General features: G+C 47.7%; 2 protein-coding genes across 3 annotated transcripts in view; one reads left to right on the forward strand and one right to left on the reverse strand.

Moving 5' to 3' along the window:
- The first annotated feature begins 98 nt into the window (after window positions 1–98).
- Window positions 99–14,318, forward strand: HAPLN3 (hyaluronan and proteoglycan link protein 3). Of its 2 annotated transcripts, XM_066635726.1 has the most exons (6): window positions 144–167; window positions 2,612–2,715; window positions 5,399–5,566; window positions 7,633–8,001; window positions 10,750–11,052; window positions 12,140–14,318. In XM_066635726.1, exons 3-6 carry the CDS (start codon window positions 5,437–5,439, stop codon window positions 12,418–12,420), a joined length of 1,083 nt encoding a protein of 360 aa, XP_066491823.1. In that variant the 5' UTR covers window positions 144–167; window positions 2,612–2,715; window positions 5,399–5,436; the 3' UTR covers window positions 12,421–14,318. The 2 variants fall into 2 exon arrangements, with proteins under 2 accessions (XP_066491822.1, XP_066491823.1); XM_066635725.1 differs by lacking the exon at window positions 2,612–2,715 and having other exon boundaries at window positions 99–167.
- A 4,798-nt stretch (window positions 14,319–19,116) lies between these two features.
- The window catches only part of ACAN (aggrecan), a 38,691-nt gene continuing 34,558 nt past the window's right edge, over window positions 19,117–23,249 (reverse strand). The window contains exons 16-20 of the mRNA XM_066635171.1: window positions 22,844–23,002; window positions 21,878–21,960; window positions 20,678–20,822; window positions 20,301–20,483; window positions 19,117–19,205 (exon numbers count right to left, since the gene is read on the reverse strand). Coding sequence (XP_066491268.1) covers window positions 19,117–19,205; window positions 20,301–20,483; window positions 20,678–20,822; window positions 21,878–21,960; window positions 22,844–23,002 — 659 coding nt within the window. The remainder of the gene's footprint in view (window positions 19,206–20,300; window positions 20,484–20,677; window positions 20,823–21,877; window positions 21,961–22,843; window positions 23,003–23,249) is intronic.

Consider the following 23,249-nt stretch of genomic DNA (forward strand, 5'->3'; position numbering starts at 1 on the left):
CAGAGAAGCCTGTCCCGCTGGTGTTTCCTTTCTCACCCCCTCCCAATCACACACATTTCACTACTCTGCGCTCAGCCTCATCACTCACTCTGGAGTGAGCCAGGGACCAGTCCAGCAGCCTCTCCCAGCTCTCCCTCCTCCAGAGGACACTGGCCTGGCTCTCACTTGTAAGTAGAGTATTCCTGGAATGAGGAACTGCAGGGTGGGAAGATCCCCTGGGAGGAGGGAGAGCATGGAAGAGGCAGGCTCCAGCCCTTGCATGGGGAAAGGCACTGGGAGACCCTGTAGAAACTTTTGGGTGCCTACCTGGCCACCAGGACTTCACTCTCTTGCCCACATCTCCTTGAGCCAGTACATTTGGGGAAAATGAGAGGAGATTTCCTAAGACAGAAGGAGCTGCTTTAACATCCAGCCCAGGGAGGGATGATGAAGCCGCAGACACCAGATCAGCCCTGGAGATCATTGCAAACTGGAAAGAACCAATTCCAGCCTCAAGAATGGCTTCTCTAGCAAGGGTGCAAAAATCACTCCGTGTGATGGTGTGACACACACATCACTTTGTGTGGGGAAATCAGTTTGGGGCATTGCCTCTCTTGTGGTTTGTATCCAGCGTGGTAGAACACGTGTAAGGCAACTGCAGCGTGTATTCTTGCCCAGTATGCTGAGATTTGTACAGTAGTGATGCATCAGAGACAGGCTGAAAGGACCAAGTGATGTACTTAAACCTGAGGTGTGGAAGTGTTTTCATTTTCCAGTCAAAGCCTCAGAGTGTGAAGATGTCTCTGATGTTGTGAGTGACAACAAGAATGTGGGAGAGAAACTGGATGTCCATCCTGGCCGGTTTCCACATTTTGCATCTAAGATCTATTTAAGCACAAAACAACTTTCACATCTTGGGTGTGAAAACTACAAAAAAAAAAAAAAAAAAAAGCCAAGAAAGGAAATCACCATAGCACAGATGGGGAACCTGTGTAGACTAGACAGGGAGGGGAAAGGTAGCTTGAACCAAGATGGGCCAAGCATGAACTAGGATGTTAGTTAGGCTCTCCTCTGAGATATCCAAAATGTGCATCATGTAGTCAAATGTGAGATATGTCGTGCAGAAGTGATGACTGACTTTAAACACTGTGGTGAGACTGCGAGAGCATCTAGGTTTGTTAAAACCTGTTTTGTATGGCTATTTACAGCACTAAGGTGTGCATTCCCTGTTTTGCTACAAAATTGTGCATGATCCGATGATCTTCAGTGGTCTATGTGGTTTTAAACAACCACCTGGCTGGGTCAGAAGGATGATCTGTCTGTCTCTCTCCTAATCCAGTGACATTTATAGTGCAATCCTATGCATGTATACCCAGCAGCACGTCCCGCTGAGTTGACTGCAACTTTCTCCCAAGTAAATGTGGACCAGACTGCAGCCCTTTCATGTGAGATCAGCTCAGTGGTTTGTTGATTGTCCTGAAATTTTGGCCCATGTTTAAAGCTGCTTCTAGCATCAGTAGCTTTATGCAGAAAACACTCAGAAATGGTGTTTGAACCTGTGGAGCATCACCATGAAAGGTCTTGTCTTTTACTCCCTGCTTAATGTCAGCAGCTCTTATCACAAATACTGTATAAAGCTTCTGTTGCCTAGAATATTTATTTGACTTCTCTAAATTCTCCTCCTGTTTTGCCACCATTGGCTCACGGGGCACCAAAAGGTGACCAGAGGGAAAGCTAGGATGGCTTCTTCCATTTTCTAGGAAAACTCATTATTTTATATAGAATGCTTTCCCTTCTGCTCATTCCCTCCTCAGTGCAGAAAATTTTGTCAGGTCAATATTTCAGCTTTCCGTTCGCAGCCCAGTTCCTGAACAAGACCTGGACATCTCTTCCGCTAAAAAGCGCAGGGCTGCATGCAACTGATAGAGCAATTCTATACATGTTTACTTGGATGTGAGTGCCACAGTGTGGTTTCTTCCAGGTAAGCGTGCTTAGAATTGCAACCTTAAATCCTGCTGGTATCTTTTATCCATGTGAACTTCAGCAGAGATACTGTGGCTATAATCCAGCCCAAAGGAAGTACAGTATACTATGTCAAAGTCCCACTGATTTCAGTGGGAGAGATTTTATGTGCAGGATTTGCTCCATGACGGAAATAATGGGATTTACAAATGCTTAACATGGTGAATCCAAAATGTGATATTTACTGTATAATATAATGCACTGTCTCTACTGTTCTTACATGACAGATAACTGAATTCTTCCATGTCTTGGGTGTCAGTAAGTGGAAATCCTTCCAGAGGCTACAGCAAAGATTTCTAAGAGAAGGTTTCAGGGCAGGCGGTTATTCGGAAGGGAAGTGCAATGGTGGGCGTTAGACATTTGATGAAATGGTCTTGTGGTCTAATGCGTTTTCTTAAGGAATCAATGGTTCTATTGAGATGGGGGAGAGCCTGTGAAAAGACTGGAAAAGAATCTGCAGCATATTTAGGTAAGGGATGGTCTACAAGACCGACCACTGAGATTTCTGCAAAGAGAGCGTGTTAAGGTTCCATTTGTAAGACTTGGTGAATAGATATGGAGAGTTCAGGGGCACTTTTGAATAATGGAATTTTACTTTACTTCCCTATAGGAGGGTGTGCTGGGAAGACCCAAGAAGTACATGACACCTGAATGAAAATGGGATAGAGAAGGGTCCATTGTGCAATGTGCTAGCAAGAGTGAAGGATTCAACAGGTAGCATAGTATACAACAGGGGTGTCCAAACTTTTTGGCAGGAGGGCCACATCATCTCTCTGACACTGTGTCGAGGGCTGGGGAAAAAAAGGAATTGATTTACATTTCAAATTTGAATAAATTTACATAAGTGAATATATTAGAAATGGAACTTATATGAATCTTGTAATAGCTCAAGGCCTATAAAAGGCCTTGCATCATTTCCTTTGCTGCCCCTGCTGCATTACAGATGTGAAACAGCAAGCAGTGGAGGGAGCCCTCATCCCACAACTCATGCAGGAGGTCAAACACTTGGCTGTCACGCTGAGAGCAGCTGCATCAGGCCAGCGCGGGCTCCAGCAAGTCTCTGGAAGGCTAGAGGATCATTGGAGACTGGGGGCTCCCTGAGGGCCAGATTGGGAGTCCTCAAGGGCCGCAAGTGGCCCCAGGGCCGGGGTTTGGGCACTCCTGGTATACAATAAGATGGTTGAACTAGACTGAGATCTTCCTAATTTGGCACTGTAACAACTAACCATATGTTGCCAGATGCTCTCAAGTAGGGCATAAAGGAGCAATACCTGCAAAGCCAAGATATACTGCCCTCGAACATGGAGGTTCTACTGAACTGTCATATAAGAACACAGGTGCGGGCTCCTGGGCTATGTGTTAGTTCACGTCATAGCCCTTATCACCTGGAAATCTTGAAATACCTGTTTGAGTGCCTCTGATACTGGCTGGTTCAAAAATGCAGGGGGAATTAGGTGAACTTAAAGAAGGGTAGGGACATTTCAATGCCCAAAAGACAAGGACAGAATTTGAATGGACCTGCACATCCCTGTGCATTGAAATTACTGGGAGCTGTGCAAGAGGATGGCCAGTGCGTGCCTGGTTATTTCGGTGTGCCACATGCAGGAGAACTTCTCATTTGGATTCTGCCCAAGGAAAGGCAAAAGGGTACAATCTCTGCCCTCCGTTGCCAGCCCTCTAGTCCCGACTCTGACTGTGATACAGCGCAGTTCTATTCATTCAGCCCTTTTAGAATCTCAAAGGGCACCTTTCTAAAAAACCGTGTTTAAGAAATAGTTTTTTATAAAGGAAAACAGGAATGACAGATCTGCTTAGCTGATCTGAAATTTGTACAATCCATATTTATTTTGTGGGAGGGGACATCTAGAAAAAGTACTCTGCTTTTATTTCATTGCTTGAAAACCTCAAATAGAGTAGCCAGAGAGCCTTGGCCTCTGCACCCAAGACCTGGGCTCAGATCCCTACTTGCCAGTAAAGCTTGTGGCCCAGCCCTACCCGGGGCCCATGGCAGTGGATCTCGCAATCTGCTGCTGTAAGTCCAGTTACAACTGTGAGAAGGGTGCGCTGGTGGAGCCGCTGGTGCAAATGGCCACAGGCTCTGCACCCCGCCAAGTGCAGCACAGAGAGGAAAGGGTTAACCCTCTGCTGTGTTGTGGCCCTCATGGCCATTGCCCTCCTGCCTTGGCTTCTTTTTAGGGGGAAAAAAGGCTGTCAGGAGTTCCAATCACTGGAGGCTCCCTTGCATTTCAGTGGGGGGTCAAAATGGTCTTGATGGTTGAGTTCTGCACCTGCTTTTTGCTTCAGGCTTTTAAAGGCATCCTTTCTTGGTGCCAGCAATTCCTGACCAATTTTCTGGGAGATGCTGGAGGGACATGAAAAATACAAGAATGTAAGTTTCCTGGAAGCCTGCGGCACCTAAAGAAGGCTGCCTACTGCAACCCCCTGGAAGGGAGGTTGCAGGTTCTTCTGAGATCTAGCCCAATCCAGTTCAGGTTTCTCGAATGAATGGAAAGGGCCTGGTATCCTTCCTAGGAAGAGAGGAGAGATTATTGCTCCTTTGACATCCGGGCAGTGGAGGTTTCTTCAAGGGGCGGTTGTAAACTCTGCTGGGTTGGGGGGCCAAGAAGTCAAATTCCTGAGCTAAGCAGTGAAGGAGGAACTTGATGAGTGCAGGCTGCCCTCTGTTGGCTGGAAGGAAGCATGCAGGTGTTTCTGAGAACCAGCCCAATCAAGGGCAGGCTTTTGAGTTTGGTTTAAAAGAACATAAATTAACATACAAAGCAACCTCCTTCCTATGGAGTCAGATCATAGTCCATCTTGTTCAGTATTGTCGGCACAGACTGGCAGTAGCTCTCTGGAGTTTTTCCCAAGCCTGTGAACTTGGGATTTTCTCAGCCACTAAGTCATGCCCCTCCGATATCGAGGACTTTTGTATTCTGACTGTTAAAAAGGGTGAGATCCATCCTTGCATTAGAAAAAGAGGCATAAAGTAATGGAGAGGATCTCTAGCCCAGTGAATAAGCATTGGCCATGTCTGTGGAAGTCCCAGGTTCAACCCCTGGCAGCATCTCCAGGTAGGGCGAAGAAAAGACCTTGCCTGACACACAGGTGAGCAGCTGCCAAAGCGGCACAGACAGTATCGAACTGGCTCAGGAGAAAGCAGCTGTCTGTGGTCAGCATGAATTTTCATGTAGTTGTCTCATCGCTTAAGGGTGCAATCCAACCAAGTTAATTACTTGCAAGTCTCGTTGATGCCTATAGTGTGTTGCTTGTTTGATTGTCAAATGAAACAGGGCATTTTTCAGAGGATTGGAAGAGGGATAGGGTTAGGCACCACATAGCAACCTGTCCTCATATTTGATGTGGTCTGATTTTTTTCTCTCTCTGTGATTTTCAGGCATTCAGTGGCTCCTGCACAAGATTCTCTGACAAGTGATGCTCCTCCTCTCCTTGGCAGTGGTACTGCTGCAAGTGGACAGCGGCCACTGTGGCCTTCCATTCTACAATGGCTTCTACTATGATCGTGTCATGAATGACAACGGAAATGGGAATGGCAATGGGGAAAGTAGGTGTGGAGAAGGGAAATGGTACCTGGAGGGCTCAGGGATGAGGAGGAAGGAGCTGTTCTGGGGTGGTATGGGGGGGCTCTGGATGTGGAACGGAAGCCAAACTGATGTTAATGGCCAAACAGAGTGAAGGTTTAACCCATTTTTTTCCCCATTTGCTTGCTTGGTGTACAATAACTCAGTTGAACATTGAGATACTGGTGCAAAGTGGGGTATACACAATCAGGAACCTATTCTGCGCTTCAAGTGAAAATCCCAGATTGACTTACGCGCTCATTTTTAAAGGAATGAGAAAAATTCAAAATCCGTTGCGCGGTGACATTCACGGTCTGGGAAGACCCAAAGCTCTGTGCCTGCTGAGTGAAAACCTTTTTTGAAAACTGATATACAAATATTCACTGTTCTATGCTTTGTATGCAACCTCAGTCCCCAGCGTCTCCAGCTAAGCAGTTTCTCAGGGAACAAAAGTTGGAGATGAGGGAGCTTCAGCTGCTCAGAGTGGGAGATAGCGGGATAGCTGTACCAGTGGATCGCTCTGCTTAAAGCCCATTTCTGCCCAGCCCACAGGGGTACGAATTTGATCCCTGTTACGCATATGTGACATAGGGTGGAAATGGCTTAAGGCAGCTTTATGTGATATCCGCTGTGAGGTCGGGTGCCGTAGGACAGCAGATGGTGCATCAGGTGCCTTTCCACATGTTGGTTTCAGACCATCGGTCAATCCCTGAGTCCATTTTCATGGCAGGAGAGGAAACTTTATAAACATATTGCCATGTAGTTGCTGCTAATCTTCACCTGCTCTGGAAATCAGTTCAGTAACTCTGATTTCCGTCCTTAGGTTGCTTTTCCCCCAGTTGCTGAATAAGTGCTCTCTCTCCCTCTAGTGGTGCTAGGTGGGTATCACAAACATTCACAAGAGCTTAGAGCAGGGGTGTCCAAAGTTTTTCGCAGGAGGGCCACTTTGTCTCTCTGACACTGTGTCGGGGGCCGGGGAAGAATTAATTTATATTTTAAATTTGAATAAATTTACATAAGTTTACATAAATGAATACATTAAAGATGAACTTTTATGAATGAATGACGGTCTTGCAATAGCTCAAGGCCTATAAAAGGCCTTGCACAAAGCAAGGCTGGCCTTTCCTTTGCTGCTGCTACTACATCACAGACACGAAACAGCAAGCAGTGGAGGGAGCCCTCATCCCACAGCTCACATGAGAGGTCAGACAGTCGCCCTCACGCTGAGAGAAGTTGCGTTGGGCCAGTGTAGGCTCCAACAAATCTCTGGAGGGCCAGAGGCTCATTGGAGACTGGGGACTCCCTGAGGGCCACATTGAGAGGCCTCAAGGGCCACAAGTGGCCCCAGGGCCGGGGTTTGGGCACCCCTGGTTTAGACCAGAGACAGACTGCACTTGCTCCCGGCGTGGAAGGGATTGTCACTCCCGAATTGGCCTTTTCAGCCACACTAGACGCTGTTCCAGAACCACCGTTCAGAGCGCGACACCAGAGTCTCTCGAGACTGAAGGTTGCCAACAACTAGTATCCTGAACTAAGGACAGAGATGCTCCTCACTGGAGACATCTCGGTCAGTGGATAAATTTGCATATACTGGTAACTATACTGCATATACTGGTAAGAGGCACTTTTTCAAGTGGGTGCTCCTTTTTTAGCAGGGGGAGAGTAACTGGCCCACCTCACCCCAGCACTGTCTGTTCTAGTGGCTGTCTGCTGGTATTCATTTGTATCGTTTTAGATTGTGAGCCCTTTTGGGACAGGGAGCCATTTAGTTATTTGATTTTTCTCTGTAAACCGCTTTGTGAACTTTTCGTTGAAAAGCGGTATATAAATACTGTTAATAATAATAATAATAATAATAATAATAATAATAATAACAACAACAACTAAAAAAAAACCTGTATATCTGGGCAATGTCCTGTACATTGTGAAAATGCTCAGTTTCTCTATGGAGCAATTATCCAGTTGCCTGCCCCAATTACTCTTAAGAGGACTTGTTTTTTCTCACTCTGCTTCAATACCACCCCCTTTCATCTCTCTCCCCCTCCATCAGTTCAATTCAATGGAGTCCGGCTGATGGTTGAGACACCTCAAGATGCCCTCTTCACCTACCGGGGGGCCAACGTCACACTGCCGTGCCGCTTCTACTATGTGCCGAAACTGGATACCCCCCGTCGGATCCGTATCAAGTGGTCTAAGCTGCGGGAAGACAACACCAAAGACCAGGACGTGCTGGTGGCGGTTGGGTCGAAGCAGCGGAGCTTTGGTGAATTCCGAGGGCGCGCACACCTGCAACAGTCATCCCCCCAACAGGTGTCCCTGGTGATCCACAACGTGAACCTGCACGATTATGGCAGGTACCGCTGTGAGATCATCGATGGGCTGGAAGATGAGAGCGGAGTTGTGGATCTAGAGCTGCGAGGTGAGTGGAGGTCAGAGCTCTATAACCAGAGCCACGTACAGTGCACTTAAGTAATTAAGGGCGCAGTCCTAACCACTTTTGTCACTGCTTTCCAGCACTGACCTAAGGGCATTGCAGCTCTGATGTAAGGGAACAAACATTCCCTTACTTTGAGGAGGCCTCCGTGAGTGACACCCAACTGCAGGATGCAGCACATGTCCCATTGGCACTGCTATGCCAGTTCTGGAAAGCACTGACATAAGGGGTTAGGATTGCGCCCTAATTGTCATAATAAAGATGATTATTAAGTTTCCTGTGATTGCCAGGTACTACACAAGCACTGGAAATGTAGAGATTGTTCTTGTTGTAATCCAGAGGTAAGACAAGACACATTGAGAAGAGAAGGGAAGGAAGGAGTGTAAACGGAAGGAGAATCAGTTGGGGGGGGGGAGCAAATCAGCATGAAAAGCTGCCCAAACAGGCCAGTGGTAAAATCTGTTCCTTCCATGCAGAGTGCCTGGGCCTTGCTGAAGTCCATGAGGGAAGGGGCCTTCTGGCAGTTGGGCCATTTGTCCCTTTTCTTCAGGTGCCCAGTATTGGCAGCCCCTGGAAGGGGGCCCTTGGACACAAGCCCTGGAGGCCTCCCTTAAATATGCACATGTTCGTGCCCGCCAGCCAGCCATACAGCTGCCTCCCGTTCTGCCCCCCAGAAGGACGCAGTAGACAAAAGAGGGTTTGTTAAGTGTCTCTTAGCTTAGGCGTGATGGTGGAGGAGGTAAATTCTTTGGGTAATTTCCAACAGCCTTGGCCCCCAGCATTGCATTAGGGAGGGACATCTTTGAGTTTGAAAATGGCCAGTGCCCAAGGAGGATGGACCACTGTGGCTGCTGCATCTTTGAAAGTCACAGGATACTTGCCAGGCAATGCTGGGCAGGGAAGCAGCAGCCCTAGTGGCCAGGTAGGGCGCAGGTGTTGGTCCTGTAAGTAGCATGGAAACCTGTCCAACCAGGCCTGACCTGTACTGCTTGCCCTGCAAAAGCAATCACAGGCTCCCCCAACGCTGTTCCAAGGAATGGCAGTGTGATAGAAATGTGAGTGATGCAAATTTATAAGTGAGTTGACTTATAAATTTGTTTTTCTATTCAAGTGCCAACAGAAATAATGTGAAATAGCAGTCGGTGATGAAATAGTGACTGGTGGTGAGGCCAGGCCCAATATGGTGGCTGAAAGGGCAGAACCAGTGACATAGTGCTCCCCACAAACCATACACTGGGATTTCCTGATTATAACAAGTACAAAGTTATGTCTGAATTTCCATAGGTTAGGCTGTGAGACACTCTAATACTGGCCAGCAGGGCTGCAAAAGGCCTGGTCAAAGACCTGGCATCGAGTGAATATTCCCATTTTGCAAGTGAGGAAGACTGAGGTTGAGGGAGAAGTGAGTAGTACAAGATGGTGGGGAGTACAGTATGTGGCAGAGGGGTCTCTTTTACTTGCAATTTTACAACCTGTTAAAAAAGTTTAAAAGGGGGGAATCCAGCCAGAGATACCTTTGCTGATTTATTGCAAATCTCCTGCCTTCCCTTGTTCCAGAAGTTGTTGTTGTTGTTGTTATTATTATTATTATTATTATTATTATTATTATTATTATTATTATTATTATTATTAACAGTATGTATATACCGCTTTTCAACTAAAAGTTCACAAAGCGGTTTACAGAGAAAAATCAAATAACTAAATGGCTCCCTGTCCCAAAAGGGCTCACAATCTAAAAAAATGCAAAAGAATACCAGCAGACAGCCACTAGAACAGACACTGCTGGGGTGAGGAGGACCAGCTACTCTCCCACTGCTAAAAAGAGGACACCCACTTGAAAAAGTGCCTCTTACCCAATTAGGAGGGGTAACTTCTAAACGAGTGGTTGGAGGGATCATAAGAACCCCACAGATTTAATTTCTATCTCTGGCCACCAGGTGTCGCTAGTAGTCCTTGTCATTGAGCCGTCTCCACTGTTTCTGCTGTGGCTCCTCAGTGCATGTTTTGAAATCTTTCACAAGTGACTTGAAAAAGAACATGGTGAATGCCACAGAGTGTCTGGTGGCGCATTTTGAACCGTCGTAAAAGCAGTTCACCGAACGGGTTGCTCCAGCATAAATCTGATGCTCTCCTGAAAGAATGCTGGGCTCATATGTCAGAGGGGAGGTGCACAGGAGTAGCACTAAAACCATCTCCCCAGATCATCCTTTTAGTCTGAGTTGCGGGTGGGTGCTGGTTTCCCCCCAGAAGTCCCCTGGAATTGATGCTACACAGTGACTTAGAGTCATTTCCAGGCGACATCTGGGACAAGAATGGCACCTGGCTTGTCTGGTGATCTCTGATCGCCACACCGATCTCTATGGTCATCTCTTCTTGTGATGTTTGGACTTTTGGGAGACCTGTCTGGATTCACAGTACAGTTGCCCTAGAGACAGAGCCACAGAACCCAGAAGAGTTTTTCAACAATTTTCAACTGCTGTACTCCAAATGCCTGCGGCGCACTGCTGGATTTTCACAATATGCTGCAGCACACCGGTTGAAAATTGCTGGGTTAGAGTGTCAGACTAGAACCAGAGAAAACCAGATTCAGGCCTAACTTCAGCAACGGAGCTAACTAGAAAACCTTGGGACAGTTATTCTTACCCCGTGTTAAGAATTTGGGTGTCAGAGGAAAGTCCACACACCTGGGACACTTCATACCACATGGCTTTCCTTTCTCTCTTTCCCTTGCAGGGGTGGTTTTCCCCTACCAGCCTCACCATGGACGCTACATGCTCAACTTCTATGAGGCCAAGGCGGCCTGTGAAGAGCAGGACGCTGTGATCGCCTCCTTTGAGCAGCTCTTCCAGGCCTGGTCTGAAGGCCTGGACTGGTGCAATGCAGGCTGGCTGCTGGATGGCACAGTCCAGTATCCCATCACTCTGCCCCGAGAACCCTGTGGCGGGAAAGATCTGGCCCCTGGAATCCGGAACTATGGAGAACGCCACAAGCACCTCCATCGCTTTGATGTCTTCTGTTTCTCATCTGCTCTGAAAGGTGAGGCGATACCTTGCGTCACAACCAGTTTCTGGCAAGGCTGTCTTGATATCAGAGTCTAGGACAGGGGTGTCAGACGTAAGGCCCGGGGGCCGGATGCGGCCCGTGGAAGGTTTTTATCTGGCCCACTCAGCTGCTGAGCAGTGCTAAGGAGTTACTGCTGAAAGGGCAGCCCACATGACCATTGGGCTCTCCCATATCTTGAAATATGATCAAGATTTGTGTATTTTCTCTTCTGTCACTTGCAACTAATGAGTTCTTAAGTGAGTAAAAGTGCTTATTTTTGGTTATGACCTGTTTAATGACATCACTTCCGGCCCTCAGCAGGGCATCATGAATGCTATTCGGCCCTTTGTATGAAACAAGGTTGACACCCCTGGTCTAGGCGGTCTTTGGGTTCTGGAATTCAGCTAGAAGTAGTGGCATGATCCCAACAGAGAGGGGGAATAAAGCTCTAAAGCAGCAAGTAAAGGCCAGTAGTAGGTACACAGTCCAAGCCAGGTATGGTTCACAATCTTAGTAGGCCATCTGGGAAAGAGAACTGGAGCTTAGGCAGTGTCCTCGCATCAAAGGCTAGTTGCTTGGAGTCAGGAGCGGGCTTTGAAAGTGGGGGTTCGCGGGGTCTGATAGATGGGGGCTGCTGTCCCCTGGGGGTCAGTTGATAATGCTCAAATTGTAGATGGGTTTTGCAGGCTGGGTTGAATCTCCAAAGCACAGCCTGCCAGCCTGGCATGGAGTGAGCCATGGGCCTCCCCTTGCCTCAGAACACCTCCCAGATGCAGCTGGACGTGGAGGCCCTCTGAGTAGTGAGGTGGCAACTGCAGAACTGTGGATGTCAAGCCTGCGGATACAGAGGGCCCATTGTAAATAAACAAGCATCTTACCAATGAAACAGAACTGGCAGGGCAATTGTAGGCCTGCCTACTCAGAACTAAGTCTCGTTGAAGTCAGTGGGGCTTACTCCCAGGAAAGTGTGCATCAGCTTGTAACCTGGAAAAGGAACATGACCCCAAATTTCCTATAACTGTGCCAAACATGCTTGGTGTCCCATCAGCCCCAGTAACATGCGCTGTGCCTCTCCCAACAGGGAAGGTTTACTACCTGGCTCACCCTCACAAGCTCACCTTAGAAGAGGCCAAGCAAGCGTGCCAGGACGACAAGGCTGAGATTGCCAAGGTGGGCCAGCTCTATTCGGCATGGAAGTTCCGGAACCTGGACCGCTGTGACGCTGGCTGGCTGGCGGATGGCAGTGTGCGCTATCCCGTCTCCAAACCCCGACCCAACTGTGGTCCCCCAGAACCCGGGGTCAGAAGCTTTGGCTTTCCTCAGGCAGAGAAATACGGAGTCTACTGTTATAAGATGAGCTAAAGGAAGGCACAAAGGGGGTGTGGTGCACCCCCTCTGCCAACGGACAGCATTCTTGCCAGCCAGAGTTTACTATTTAAAGGGCCAGCCTCTGGGGGCATTTTTAATGGTGTGTTTCAAGTATTTTTTATGTCTCCTTGTTTTTTTTACATTGTTTTAATGAAAGGGAAAATGCTGCCGAGATCCTGCCACGTGGTGTTTCAGTGGCCTCAGTGTTGACTGCAGCTCCATCACCCCTGGACTCAAGCAGCAGCAAAAGCCTGTTGAGCTGCTCCTCTGGTTTCCCTGCCCCTCTGAAGCAGAATCCAACTGATGCCTGTCAATGAGATTTGCAAGTCACCTGATCGGTAGCTAGGTAGACGTTGGAGCAGGCTGCATCTCCCCCAAGAATTCCTGGTTCTAGTGTGAGATTCCCCACTTGTAATTGGCATAAGATTTTGCTATTTGATGGATGCTTCCCTCTCATAGGGCCACTGCTGAAATTGTGGAAGCTGAAAGAGAGTTTTGCAGGCTCAGGGTGTACTGCTCAGCTGGGCGCAGCAGCAGCTACCATTGAGCAGGGATTAAATCATCCCGAGTCAGGCTTGTTTTGCCTTGTGGTCGCTCTTTAAGATCTCAGGCTGAAGAGCATGTCAGCAAAGTCTGTTTGAAACAGTCGTGGAGCTACGGGGGCGGGCGCTGTGTACGTGGCCCTTCCCACTTCCTGGGCAAAGATGACAATGCGGTCTCCATCCTCCTTCCCCACATCGCATGTGCGATTGTAAGCCTCTGTCATTATCACCTTCTTTCCCATATAAGGACAGCACGTGATGCAAACTGAGTGATTAAACACACATTTGTTTCCTTGTGCAACTTGCAGCCCAGTCCTATTCAGTGCTGGCACAACAGGGCCGCTGGGCCCATGCTGTATCCACCACTGAAACTGAGCAGGCTGGAGGTCTCCTCTGGGTAGGGCCCCAGCCTGCTCCATGGGGCAGGCTCCATGGGGCAGGCTGGTGCAGAACTGAGTAGCCCCAGGTAAATTGCTGGCATAGACCAAGTAGCCCTATATGGTACTTACAGCTGCCACTCCATCCCCTCCTGGGCCTGAACCACCCCCTCTCCCTACCCCATAAAAGCCCACTTCCATTCCGTTTTCTCCACCCTGCCTCTGCCTGGTGCAGCACTGCTCTGCCCCAAGGGCCGGTTTGTGGGATGTGGCACCTGCAGGACGGCACAGGCCTTCCCACCAGCGCAACTTACTCTCCAGGTGTCAAAAAGCACAGTATAGTACTTTAATGACACCCAGCACCAGCGCAGTGATTACTGCGATAAGATTGGGCTGCCTGCCTGCTCCTCCTGAATATGGGGAAGACCATGGGGCTGTGGAGGACAGTGAAGCTCCATCCCTAACTGCTGGAGTGATGGTTCCTCCTTGGCTTCCTCCTGGCCTCAGTGATGCTTATTCAGAGGGCTGAAGACGGCATGACAGAGGCATCAGTGTTCACACTCCCCCTACCTGACCCTGGCCACAAGCAAGATACTGTGACAAGGCAATGGCTCCAGGATGGCTTCAACTTTCTTAGAAGTTTTTTTTGACTCTCCAGCCTTAGAACTGGCCAGACCCTGTCTAAATACTTTCAAACCTTTTGGTGCCTCCATGAGGTCTAGACACTTTCTTCTTTTTTATTAAGAAAAATAAAGCAATTCTCAGGACACTCATTCTGTGCCCCATACTACAGCTGGCAGACTCCTCCCCCCCTTGGCATGCAAGATTGCCACAGCCTTGGGAGAAGGCAGTGTTGTATGGTGCCAACACAATAGTTTATGGGATGTTCTCACTGGTTTCCACACTTCTCTGTTCGTGGAGTCTACGTTATTTCCAAATGTGCCTTCAGTGGTGGTTGGGGTTTCTTGGATGTTTGCATGTGAATAAAACTTTAGGGGAAACTACCCAATTCTGTGGGCAGTCATTGCACTTCTCTTTCCAATTTGGAGAAGCCGTTCAACCAGTTCTAATGGGTCTTGTGGGGTTATGGAAGGTGTTGGATTCAGGAGTCCTTTTTTCTGCTCTTATGAAAAGCATTTGGAACAGAAAGAGCAGTGAATTGGGCAGCAAAGTGGATCCTGGGCATTGGAGGGCAGAAAGGAAGTTGCTGGAAAGTCAGACGAACCAGGGAGCTGGTTTGTGAACAGGAAGGAAGCCGTGTGGGAGTGGAAGGGCCAAAGGAAGGAGCCTTCAATGGGCTGCATTCATGTCGGTGCCAAACATTAGTCAAAGGGCTCTGCTGACCTCTGCACAATGTATTAAAAAAAACCTTTAACTTTAAATAAACCAAGCTCCTACCTTCAACAACAAATCAAACATTTACTATAATTGCTTGCCACCTCTGCCATTTAAATCAAGCCTCATGGTGGAAGGCAAAGGTTGCTTGCTTCTTCTGCTGCTTCTAAAGCAAGTATCACAGGAAAATGGAAATTCAAATGGTGTTCCCCCCCCCCCCCCGCTGATTAAGCAAGTCATAAACCATTGGGAAGTCCTCCTGTGCATCCCTACCTAGACAGCTCAGATCTATATCTCATGACACCACCACAAGACTTCACCAGAGGCAGCTGTTTTTTGTGGAACTTCTGGAGCTTCTTTATAGGAGGTCAGTCCATTGATCCATCGAGTTCTGGAATATTTACACTGATGGTGGAAGGGTGAGAGGCCGCTGCTATCATAATGGGTGGTGGTACAATGGAGGACCACCTATAAGAACATAAGATGACCCCTGCTGGATCAGGTCAATCTAGTCCACCTTCCTGTATCTCACGGTGGCCCACCAGATGCCGCAGGGAGCACACAAGACAAGATACCTATATCTGCATCTGGCATTCAGATAGCCTACTTCTAGAACAGGGGCTTGCGTATGCCCATCATGGCTTATAGCCTGTGCTGGACTTTTCCTGCATCTGTCTAATCTCCTAGGCCAGGCACTACCACCACATCCTGTGGCAAGGAGTTCCACAAACTAATTACACACTGGGTAAAGAAATATTTTCATTTGTCTGTTCTAACTCACCACTTGGTAAACTCCTTTGGGCCCCTGGCTTGCCTACTGGGAGGCAGTGGGCACCAGTGACAGCAGCAGAATCTTGCTGTCTTATGTTAGCTGGTCTTGGGTGTAGGCCAGGGGTGTCCAAAGTTTTTGGCAGGAGGGCCACATCATCTCTCTGACACCGTGCCGGGGGCCGAATTAATTTACATTTCAAATTTGAATAAATTTACATAAATGAATATATTAAAGATGACCTTATATGAATGAATGAAGGTCTTGCAGTGGTTCAAGGCCTATAAAAGGCCTTGCACAAAGCAAGGCTGCCCTTTCCTTTGCTGTTGCAGCTGCATCACAGATGTGAAACAACAAGCAGTGGAGGGAGCCCTCATCCCACAGCTCACTCGAGAGGCCAAACAGTTGCCCTTACGCTGAGAGCAGTTGCATCGGGCCAGTGTGGGCTCCAACAAATCTCTGGAGGGCCAGAGGCTCCTTGGAGGCTAGGGGCTCTCTGAGGGCCACATAGAGAGGCCTTGAGGGCCGCAAGTGGCCCCCGGGCCGGGGTTTGGGCACCCCTGGTGTAGGCCATTGTGTGGCAGAGACCCTCAGCACGTGCTCCACAAGGCCCCACCTGTGGAGCTCCCCCTCTTGCATGCACTCACACAGAGGCACACACACTACACATGCAGCATGCAACCAGCCAGGATAAAATACAACAAGTTTTATTTTACAGGGTTCACAACAGCACTGACAGCAGGAGGCATGGCTGTTATATCGTTTTCAGGATTGCATTTAATGCACCAAAGTTACAAACAAACAAAAAAGAAAGAAAATAAAATTAAAACAATCATTTCTGGGTTGGGTTTCTTTCTCTTTCTTTTTGGCTTTCCACAGAGAAATCAGCTCTTCCTAGCCTCATTCCACACCCCCAACCCACAGGCAGGTTCCCTTCCCCACCTGAGTCAGAACACACACAAAGCCAGGCTCCTGCCAGCATCCCAGAGACGTCAGCAAGTCCATTTAAATTACTGCAAATATGACTAATTTTCTCTCTGGCTTTTTTTTTTTTTTTTTTTAATAATAATTATCATTCTGTTTTAAAAAATATAAATAGGTGCTGGGGTCCTGGGTGCTCTGCACAGTCCCCTTGAGAGAGTGTCGTCTCGGGATGGGAGCTGCCTCATCGTGTGTTCTGGGGGTTGGAAAACAGCCAGTAGGGGAAACCCATGAGGTTACAGACCCCCCTTACTTGCAACTTTGTGACACAGGGAAGTGGCAGGGGAGAAAATGGCTGAACAGGCAAGCCTCAGACATCTAACGCAGTGTTCAAATCACAGGCACCCTCCCCAGATTTTCAGCCAATCCCCCTAGCAATTATTTTTAGGAAGCGATGGGGGAGGGCATGATTTAACCCAAACTGGAGGGGAGTCAGGGGGCAGGGCCTCTCTTTCCTTTTCCTATGTAATTCCAACACTGCTCTGATCGGCTGCCTTGAATTTTTTTCCAGTTAAACCAATTGGCCACCAGTTCAGAAGGAAATCGAGCGTATCTCACAGGACTGTTGTGAGAATTAAAATAGGATAGTTCCATGCATCCTGCCTTGGGCTCCTTGGTGGCAGGATGGCTCAACACAATATTTTGTCAGCTGGGCTATTTAGCTCAGTCTGTGCAGTCTACACCAGTGATTGTCAACTTTTTTCATTTCACGGCACACTGTGAAAGTGCTAGAATTTTCAGGGCACACCATCAGTTTTTTGACAATTGACAAGGCACATTGCGGAGCCGGCAGTAGGCTCACGTCTCCCAATGGACCTACCAATAAGTGATCCTCCCCCAAACTCCTGTGGCACACCTGCAGACCATTCGCGGCACACCAATGTGCCATGGCACAGTGGTTGAAAAGTGCTGGCTACCCTGTTTGGCTGTATCCCTCCTGGATTTCATAAGAAACATAAGAACAGCCCTGCTGGATCAGGCCATAGGCCCATCTAGTCCAGCTTCCTGTATCTCATAGCGGCCCACCAAATGCCCCAGGGAGCACACCAGATAACAAGAGACCTGCAAGGCTTCCTGGGAATTGTAGTCTAAGAACATAAGAACAGCCCCACTGGATCAGGCCATAGGCCCATCTAGTCCAGCTTCCTGTATCTCACAGCGGCCCACCAAATGCCCCAGGGAGCACACCAGATAACAAGAGACCTCATCCTGGTGCCCTCCCTTGCATCTGACATAACCCATTTCCAAAATCAGGAGGTTGCACATACACATCATGGCTTGTAACCCGTAATGGATTTTTCCTCCAGAAACTTGTCCAATCCCCTTTTAAATCTGGGATTTCAGATCCCAGTCTTACCTGGAGCTGCTGCCTGGGATCCTACCTGGGACTTCCTGCATGCACAGCAGGTGTTCTCCAAAGGACCTACAGCTTTGTCCCTAAATTCACACTGTAGTTCTGTTACCACTTGGTGAAGACTGTGTTGGCATTTGTTTGATTCAACAAGGCAGTGAAGCTGGGCTACCAACTGCCTGTGTTGGCCATGGCCCCAACTATTGTCCCTGCCTCTAGCCATTTTCTCTCCTGTTTCCTTCATATACCTTAAAGGCAGAAACAGCAGGGAGAGGGAGATGTTATTCTAGATCCAGCTCTGAGTAGCTGGAAACCAGCAAAGAGAGGGGCAAAGCGGAAAACAAGAGGCTGAATGGCTCCGTTTTTTGTTTCACCACTGTCAGCTGCTGACGTCCATTCATTGATGCACACCCTGGCCCAGTGGGGAGCACTAGGCTTTGACAGCAACCAGCAGCCACTGGCCGGGTGAGAATTCTCCCTTTGGTGGCAGGTGTGATGAGGAATCGAAACTCGTGCCCATCAGGGCGCCTGCTGCCAAGATAAGAGGAGAGGGACTCACAGAGGTAGGAAGGGGCCCACCAGAGAACATCTAGCCAGGAGCCCCTCAAACCTCAAGTTAGTTCAGCTTGCTTTCCTGGCTGGTTTCAGTCTGGTCTGTTGTTCTCTGGTTAGTTTCAACCTCATGTTATTTGACATTTTTGCATTTATTTAAAGGAATTAACAGATCCAAACGAGCAATGACTGTTTTAATTATTTTAACCCTCGCGGGAGAGATAGAAACCCACCCTTCCATTCCCCTACCTGCCCAAATGCCCTGGCCCATTTCAACATTCCCTTCCACTTTTATATACCCCATGACATTCCAGGGGCCCCTCCAGCCCCCACAAATGTACTGCAGCAGTGGAAGAAAAAAAATGGTTTAAAAAAATAAGTCTCGTCCACCCTGCAGTTTAAATAATTGCATTGCCTGGGGATAAAATCAGGCCCTTCCCATCCCAAATAATAAACTTCTTTATTTAACTTAACCCTCACCCCTTCTATGACCCCCTCCTCATTTCTTTCCCCCAAAAGGCACAATGATACTTGGATCCAGTCTGTTAGTTAAAAAATGCTGGAATTAGATTTGTGTTTACTCTGCTTCTTTGAAAAGGGTTCTTTTTTCCTCTCTTTTTTACATATACACAAGGTGGATTTTTCTTTTAATATAATGTTTTTTCCTTATATAACAACAACAAAAAAGCAACAAGAAGAAATTGATTCTGTTAATATAACGGTTCCATAAAATTTCTCTCTCTCGCTCGCCCGCTTCCTCTCTTATCTCGCGTCCTCTGCTCTCTAATGGGTGGTTCTCTGTGCCGCTACTCCATTGGTCCGTAACTGAGTCCATGGGCTTCTCTTATGCAGTCTGCGTTTGTAGGTGGAGGCTGTGGGAGGGGAGCGAGATGAAAAGGCACCTTGTTACTGGGCATGAAGGATACAGAGGTCCTGCTTGTCTGGGGCTGGCTGGACCAACTTTCTCTCTCCCTTCCTCTCTCTCTCTGGAAAAATACTCCAAGAAGCTGTAGCTTGCTGTTTCCCTGGTTGTCCGTGCTGAGTGCGCCGTGGCGCCAGCCAGCTCACCGCTGCACAATGGGCCTTCTCTCACCTCTGGCGCTTTGGGACCCAATGAATCAGTGGGGCATTTCTTGTTGCACTTTGGAGCAGGCCCTGTCCCATCTCCCCTCCGAAAAACACCGAGGGCAATGAGATTGGGCTGTGCCAAGACGTTTCTGCTCCGGTCCGGTAGGAAACTCACAGCCCAATCCTATGCATGTCTACTCAGAAGTAAGTCCCATTATAATCTACAGGGCTTACTCCCAGGGAAGTGTGGATAGGATTGGGCTGTAGTTAGTGCAATGCCTCTGCAACTGGCTTCATCTGGTCACCATTCCTGGTCGTTGCCCCCCCCCGCCCCGAATTCTCAAAGAATGACATGACATTCCAAGAGGACTTCTGGGAAGAAATGGCAGCTGAACAGAACTGGCTGTTGGAAAGATCACCGGTGCTTTTAGCATTGCCTCCGCCACCACCCACACAGGCACAACTTAAAATAGTTCTTAAAAAGATAGAGAAAAGGACACCTGCCACTGCTTTTAACCAGTTGGAAGTCCTCTTTAAGAATGACAAACCCCCTCCCTTATTTTCACCACCTGGTAATGTGGTCCATTTGGAGCAGTAGTCATGACACGGTGCCATCCTGAGGGAGGAAAAAATGGTGGATGCCAGTGCACTGACCAATTTCACAGGTCCCCTGAGAAACTGCCAGGATCAGCACTCGTCACTCAAAGATGGGAGCCTGGGGAGACCTTCCACTGGGGAGGGAGGCAAACTTAAAGAGTAAGAACTTGAGCAACTCATAGTAGCAAAATGTGAACAAGGCATCACTCAAAGAGCAAAAGTAGAGATGATTGCCCAGGGATGGGGACCAAAAAAGGGACAGTCCTTGGCAAAGAGAGAGAGAGTAAGCGCATGTTACGTACGATCTATACAAGCTATCCGAGGTTCTTCCCAGTGTCCGCTGGGTTGACACCGAATGATGGGTACATGGCGCTGAACGTAGCCCTGATTGCACTGGTACCGCACCATGGAGTTGATCTCATAGCGGTCCTTCTTTTTGCCAAAGTGCCTGGCGTTCTCGACCACGGGTGGGTCTCCACAGGCAACTGGTGGGGACAAGGAAATCCTTGGAGTTACCTTCAATGCTAAGCTGCTCATTGGTCAGCCTGAACTTCTCAATGAGCTGGTCTGCAGGATCACAAGGCATTATTTCTTGGAGACTTGTGGGAGAGAAAAATAATGGCCACCCACACCCCCCTCTAGTTTGGTCAATGTCATATGCTTCTTTTTAAAGACTCACCTGTTCCTTTCTTGCACGTGAAGGGCAGGTGATAGTTGCAGGGGACATCGTTCCACTCGCCCTTCTCGTGCCAGATCATGACAACGCAATCTTCTCCTTTGGCAAAGAAGTTATCGGGCTGGTTGGGCCTCCAGTTCTCATATTGCTGAAAGGGGGAGAGACGAAATCATAATGAAAGATGCAGAAGGAAAGAGACTTTTCCTTAGGGCCAAATGAGAAGAGATCAGATTCCTTCAGTTTATTTTAATAAGTCAAGACAGTGGACTGTACAGCCCCCACATTGATTTGAGGCTGTAGCACTGGAGGGAGGGAGTTAACCCTCTCCTCACACTCCAGATTCCTGAACAAAACGAACCCCCTCAGTCTGCTATTTGGCTTGCAAGGGAAAACAGACAAGTCCCAAATAGCAGCTTTAGGGGACAAGAGGAAAACAACTCTAAAAGGATAAAAGGATTAGTCCCCCTCCCCCAGCTCCATGTCCCTGATCCAATTCCCCCCCCCCCATTATTTTCAACTTAAAAAATAAACATAGGAGCTTTGATCATGGACCTTCTGTTGTTTCATTTAATTTGACCTCTAATCTTTTAAGTGCTTCAGTGCACACTATTATTGTGACTGACTACAGGCAGTCAGGGGGTTTACAGGGATGAAATTTAAGAATTTTGGGGAGTGGACTAGAGAGGCGAGACCCACAACAAGTTTTAAAGATCCACAGTTGGATATATTCAAGATTCATTGAGGAAAGAGTTGTGTGTATTTTTGTTTGTTGGGGCAACTAGTATATCAGGTTGAAGATTAAGCTTGAGCACCTCAGCCCCGTATGTGTTTCAGTGTGCAGGAACATTTTTTTTTTTTTTTTGCATGGGGAAACATAGTCCTCCACCTCTAGCCTGAAGTTATACAGTGCAGGAGGAGCTATACTAGGTGATTTTGTAGCTTGACTCTGATGTTTGTCCTCTGGCAGTAGCCATGGACCATTTGCAAGAAAAAACAATATCCAGAGTTATAGCTCCTTCTGAAGAAGCTCCTCTTCTCCTCTTGAATTCTCATGTCCACTCTAAACAGTCTCTACAAACCACATTATTATTATCAATTATTAACAGTATTTATATACCGCTTTTCAACAAAAAGTTCACAAAGCGGTTTACAGAGAAAAATCAAATAACGAATGGCTCCCCTCCCCTGCAGAACATAACTCACAAGGGAATGTCCATCAGACCAGCGAAAGTCATCTTCAACAACCCTGTCGCTCAGCCCAATCCATTGGTAGTCCTGTGCATTGTCTGGAAAGGAAAGTGAGAGAGATTAAAATGAGGAGGCAGGGCTGGTCCCACCATGAAGCTGAGTGGTTGCTTCAGGAAGATGCTTGGCAGGAGGTATTCATTATCATCCACACATCTGCCTTAGCCAACCCTTCTGCTCCCTGAATTTGAAAAGGAAGAGGATAATAGAGCAGAAGAGGGTGCTGAAGAGCTGAGTGGTGGACTAGAGTGTCTAAGATGATCTGACACTCTAGCCTGTGGCTCTCTTCTCCTTCACACTTCCTCTTTCTACTCTATATCACTCTCCCTTTTTGAATTCAGGAAGTGGGAGGAGGAGAAGTGGTAAAGGCATCAGCTGTTACACAAGTGGGCTTGAGCACCAAGAGGTCTTGGGCCCTGTCTTCATTAGGGAAATTCCTCCATGCATTGAATATACACATTCACATTGAATAGACACATACACATTGAATATACACATGTTTTGTATGCACAGACATGACAAGCGAAGTGTGGTGGATGTGATTTGTATGCATTTGTGTTATGCTCCACAGCATTTGTTTTCAGGGAAGTTATGGGGATGGTGTAATAGAAGTAAAGACACACTTAAGGCTCTTGACCTTCACCCTTTAACAGAATTGTGTTACAACTACCAACAAGTGGGTTTTGCTTTTCACTTAAAGTGAAATTTAAGATGAGTTCCTGTGAGGGCAGTATATTTGATGAAAATCCTGGTGTGAACTATGATGAAGTTCAGGCTTTCTTCAGTCCCTCTAGCCCAGGGGTGCTCAAACTTTCAACTTTAGGGATGCTGGACCTTTAACAAGTGTATAGAAGAGAGAATTGCAGCAGGTGTAGCTTGTCATCTGCTCTAGCCTAAGGAGACCCTCCCAGCTGCCACACTCACTGTTTACAAACTCTTGCTCTTCAGGGGTGATGATGCTGCTTAGGTGAGAGTGATTTTCTCGGCAGAGGTTCTCGGCATCCACCCATGTCTGCTTCTCTTCAAAATGCTTGTAACAGTTGCCTTGGAACTTGGTCCAGCCCACCTCACAGGCTGCTAGATCTGGAAATGAATGAGGAGATATAAAATCTGTAGCACACAGGGCCAGGTTTAAGCCCGTCACATCTCAAGCCCTACAGAACAATTTATTGGAGAGTTCAACACCTCAGAGTTCCTTCCTCTAATGTACAAGGCAGTTTTGCTGATTTGTGTTTTGTTTTTCACTTTCTTGCCACAGAGGGTCATCTAAATTTGCACCAAGTGCATTGCAAAACCTGGTTAAGTTGATGTGATGTGCTAATAACACCAG

Source organism: Tiliqua scincoides, chromosome 8, assembly GCF_035046505.1.
Source record: "Tiliqua scincoides isolate rTilSci1 chromosome 8, rTilSci1.hap2, whole genome shotgun sequence".
Classification (NCBI taxonomy): domain Eukaryota; kingdom Metazoa; phylum Chordata; class Lepidosauria; order Squamata; family Scincidae; genus Tiliqua; species Tiliqua scincoides.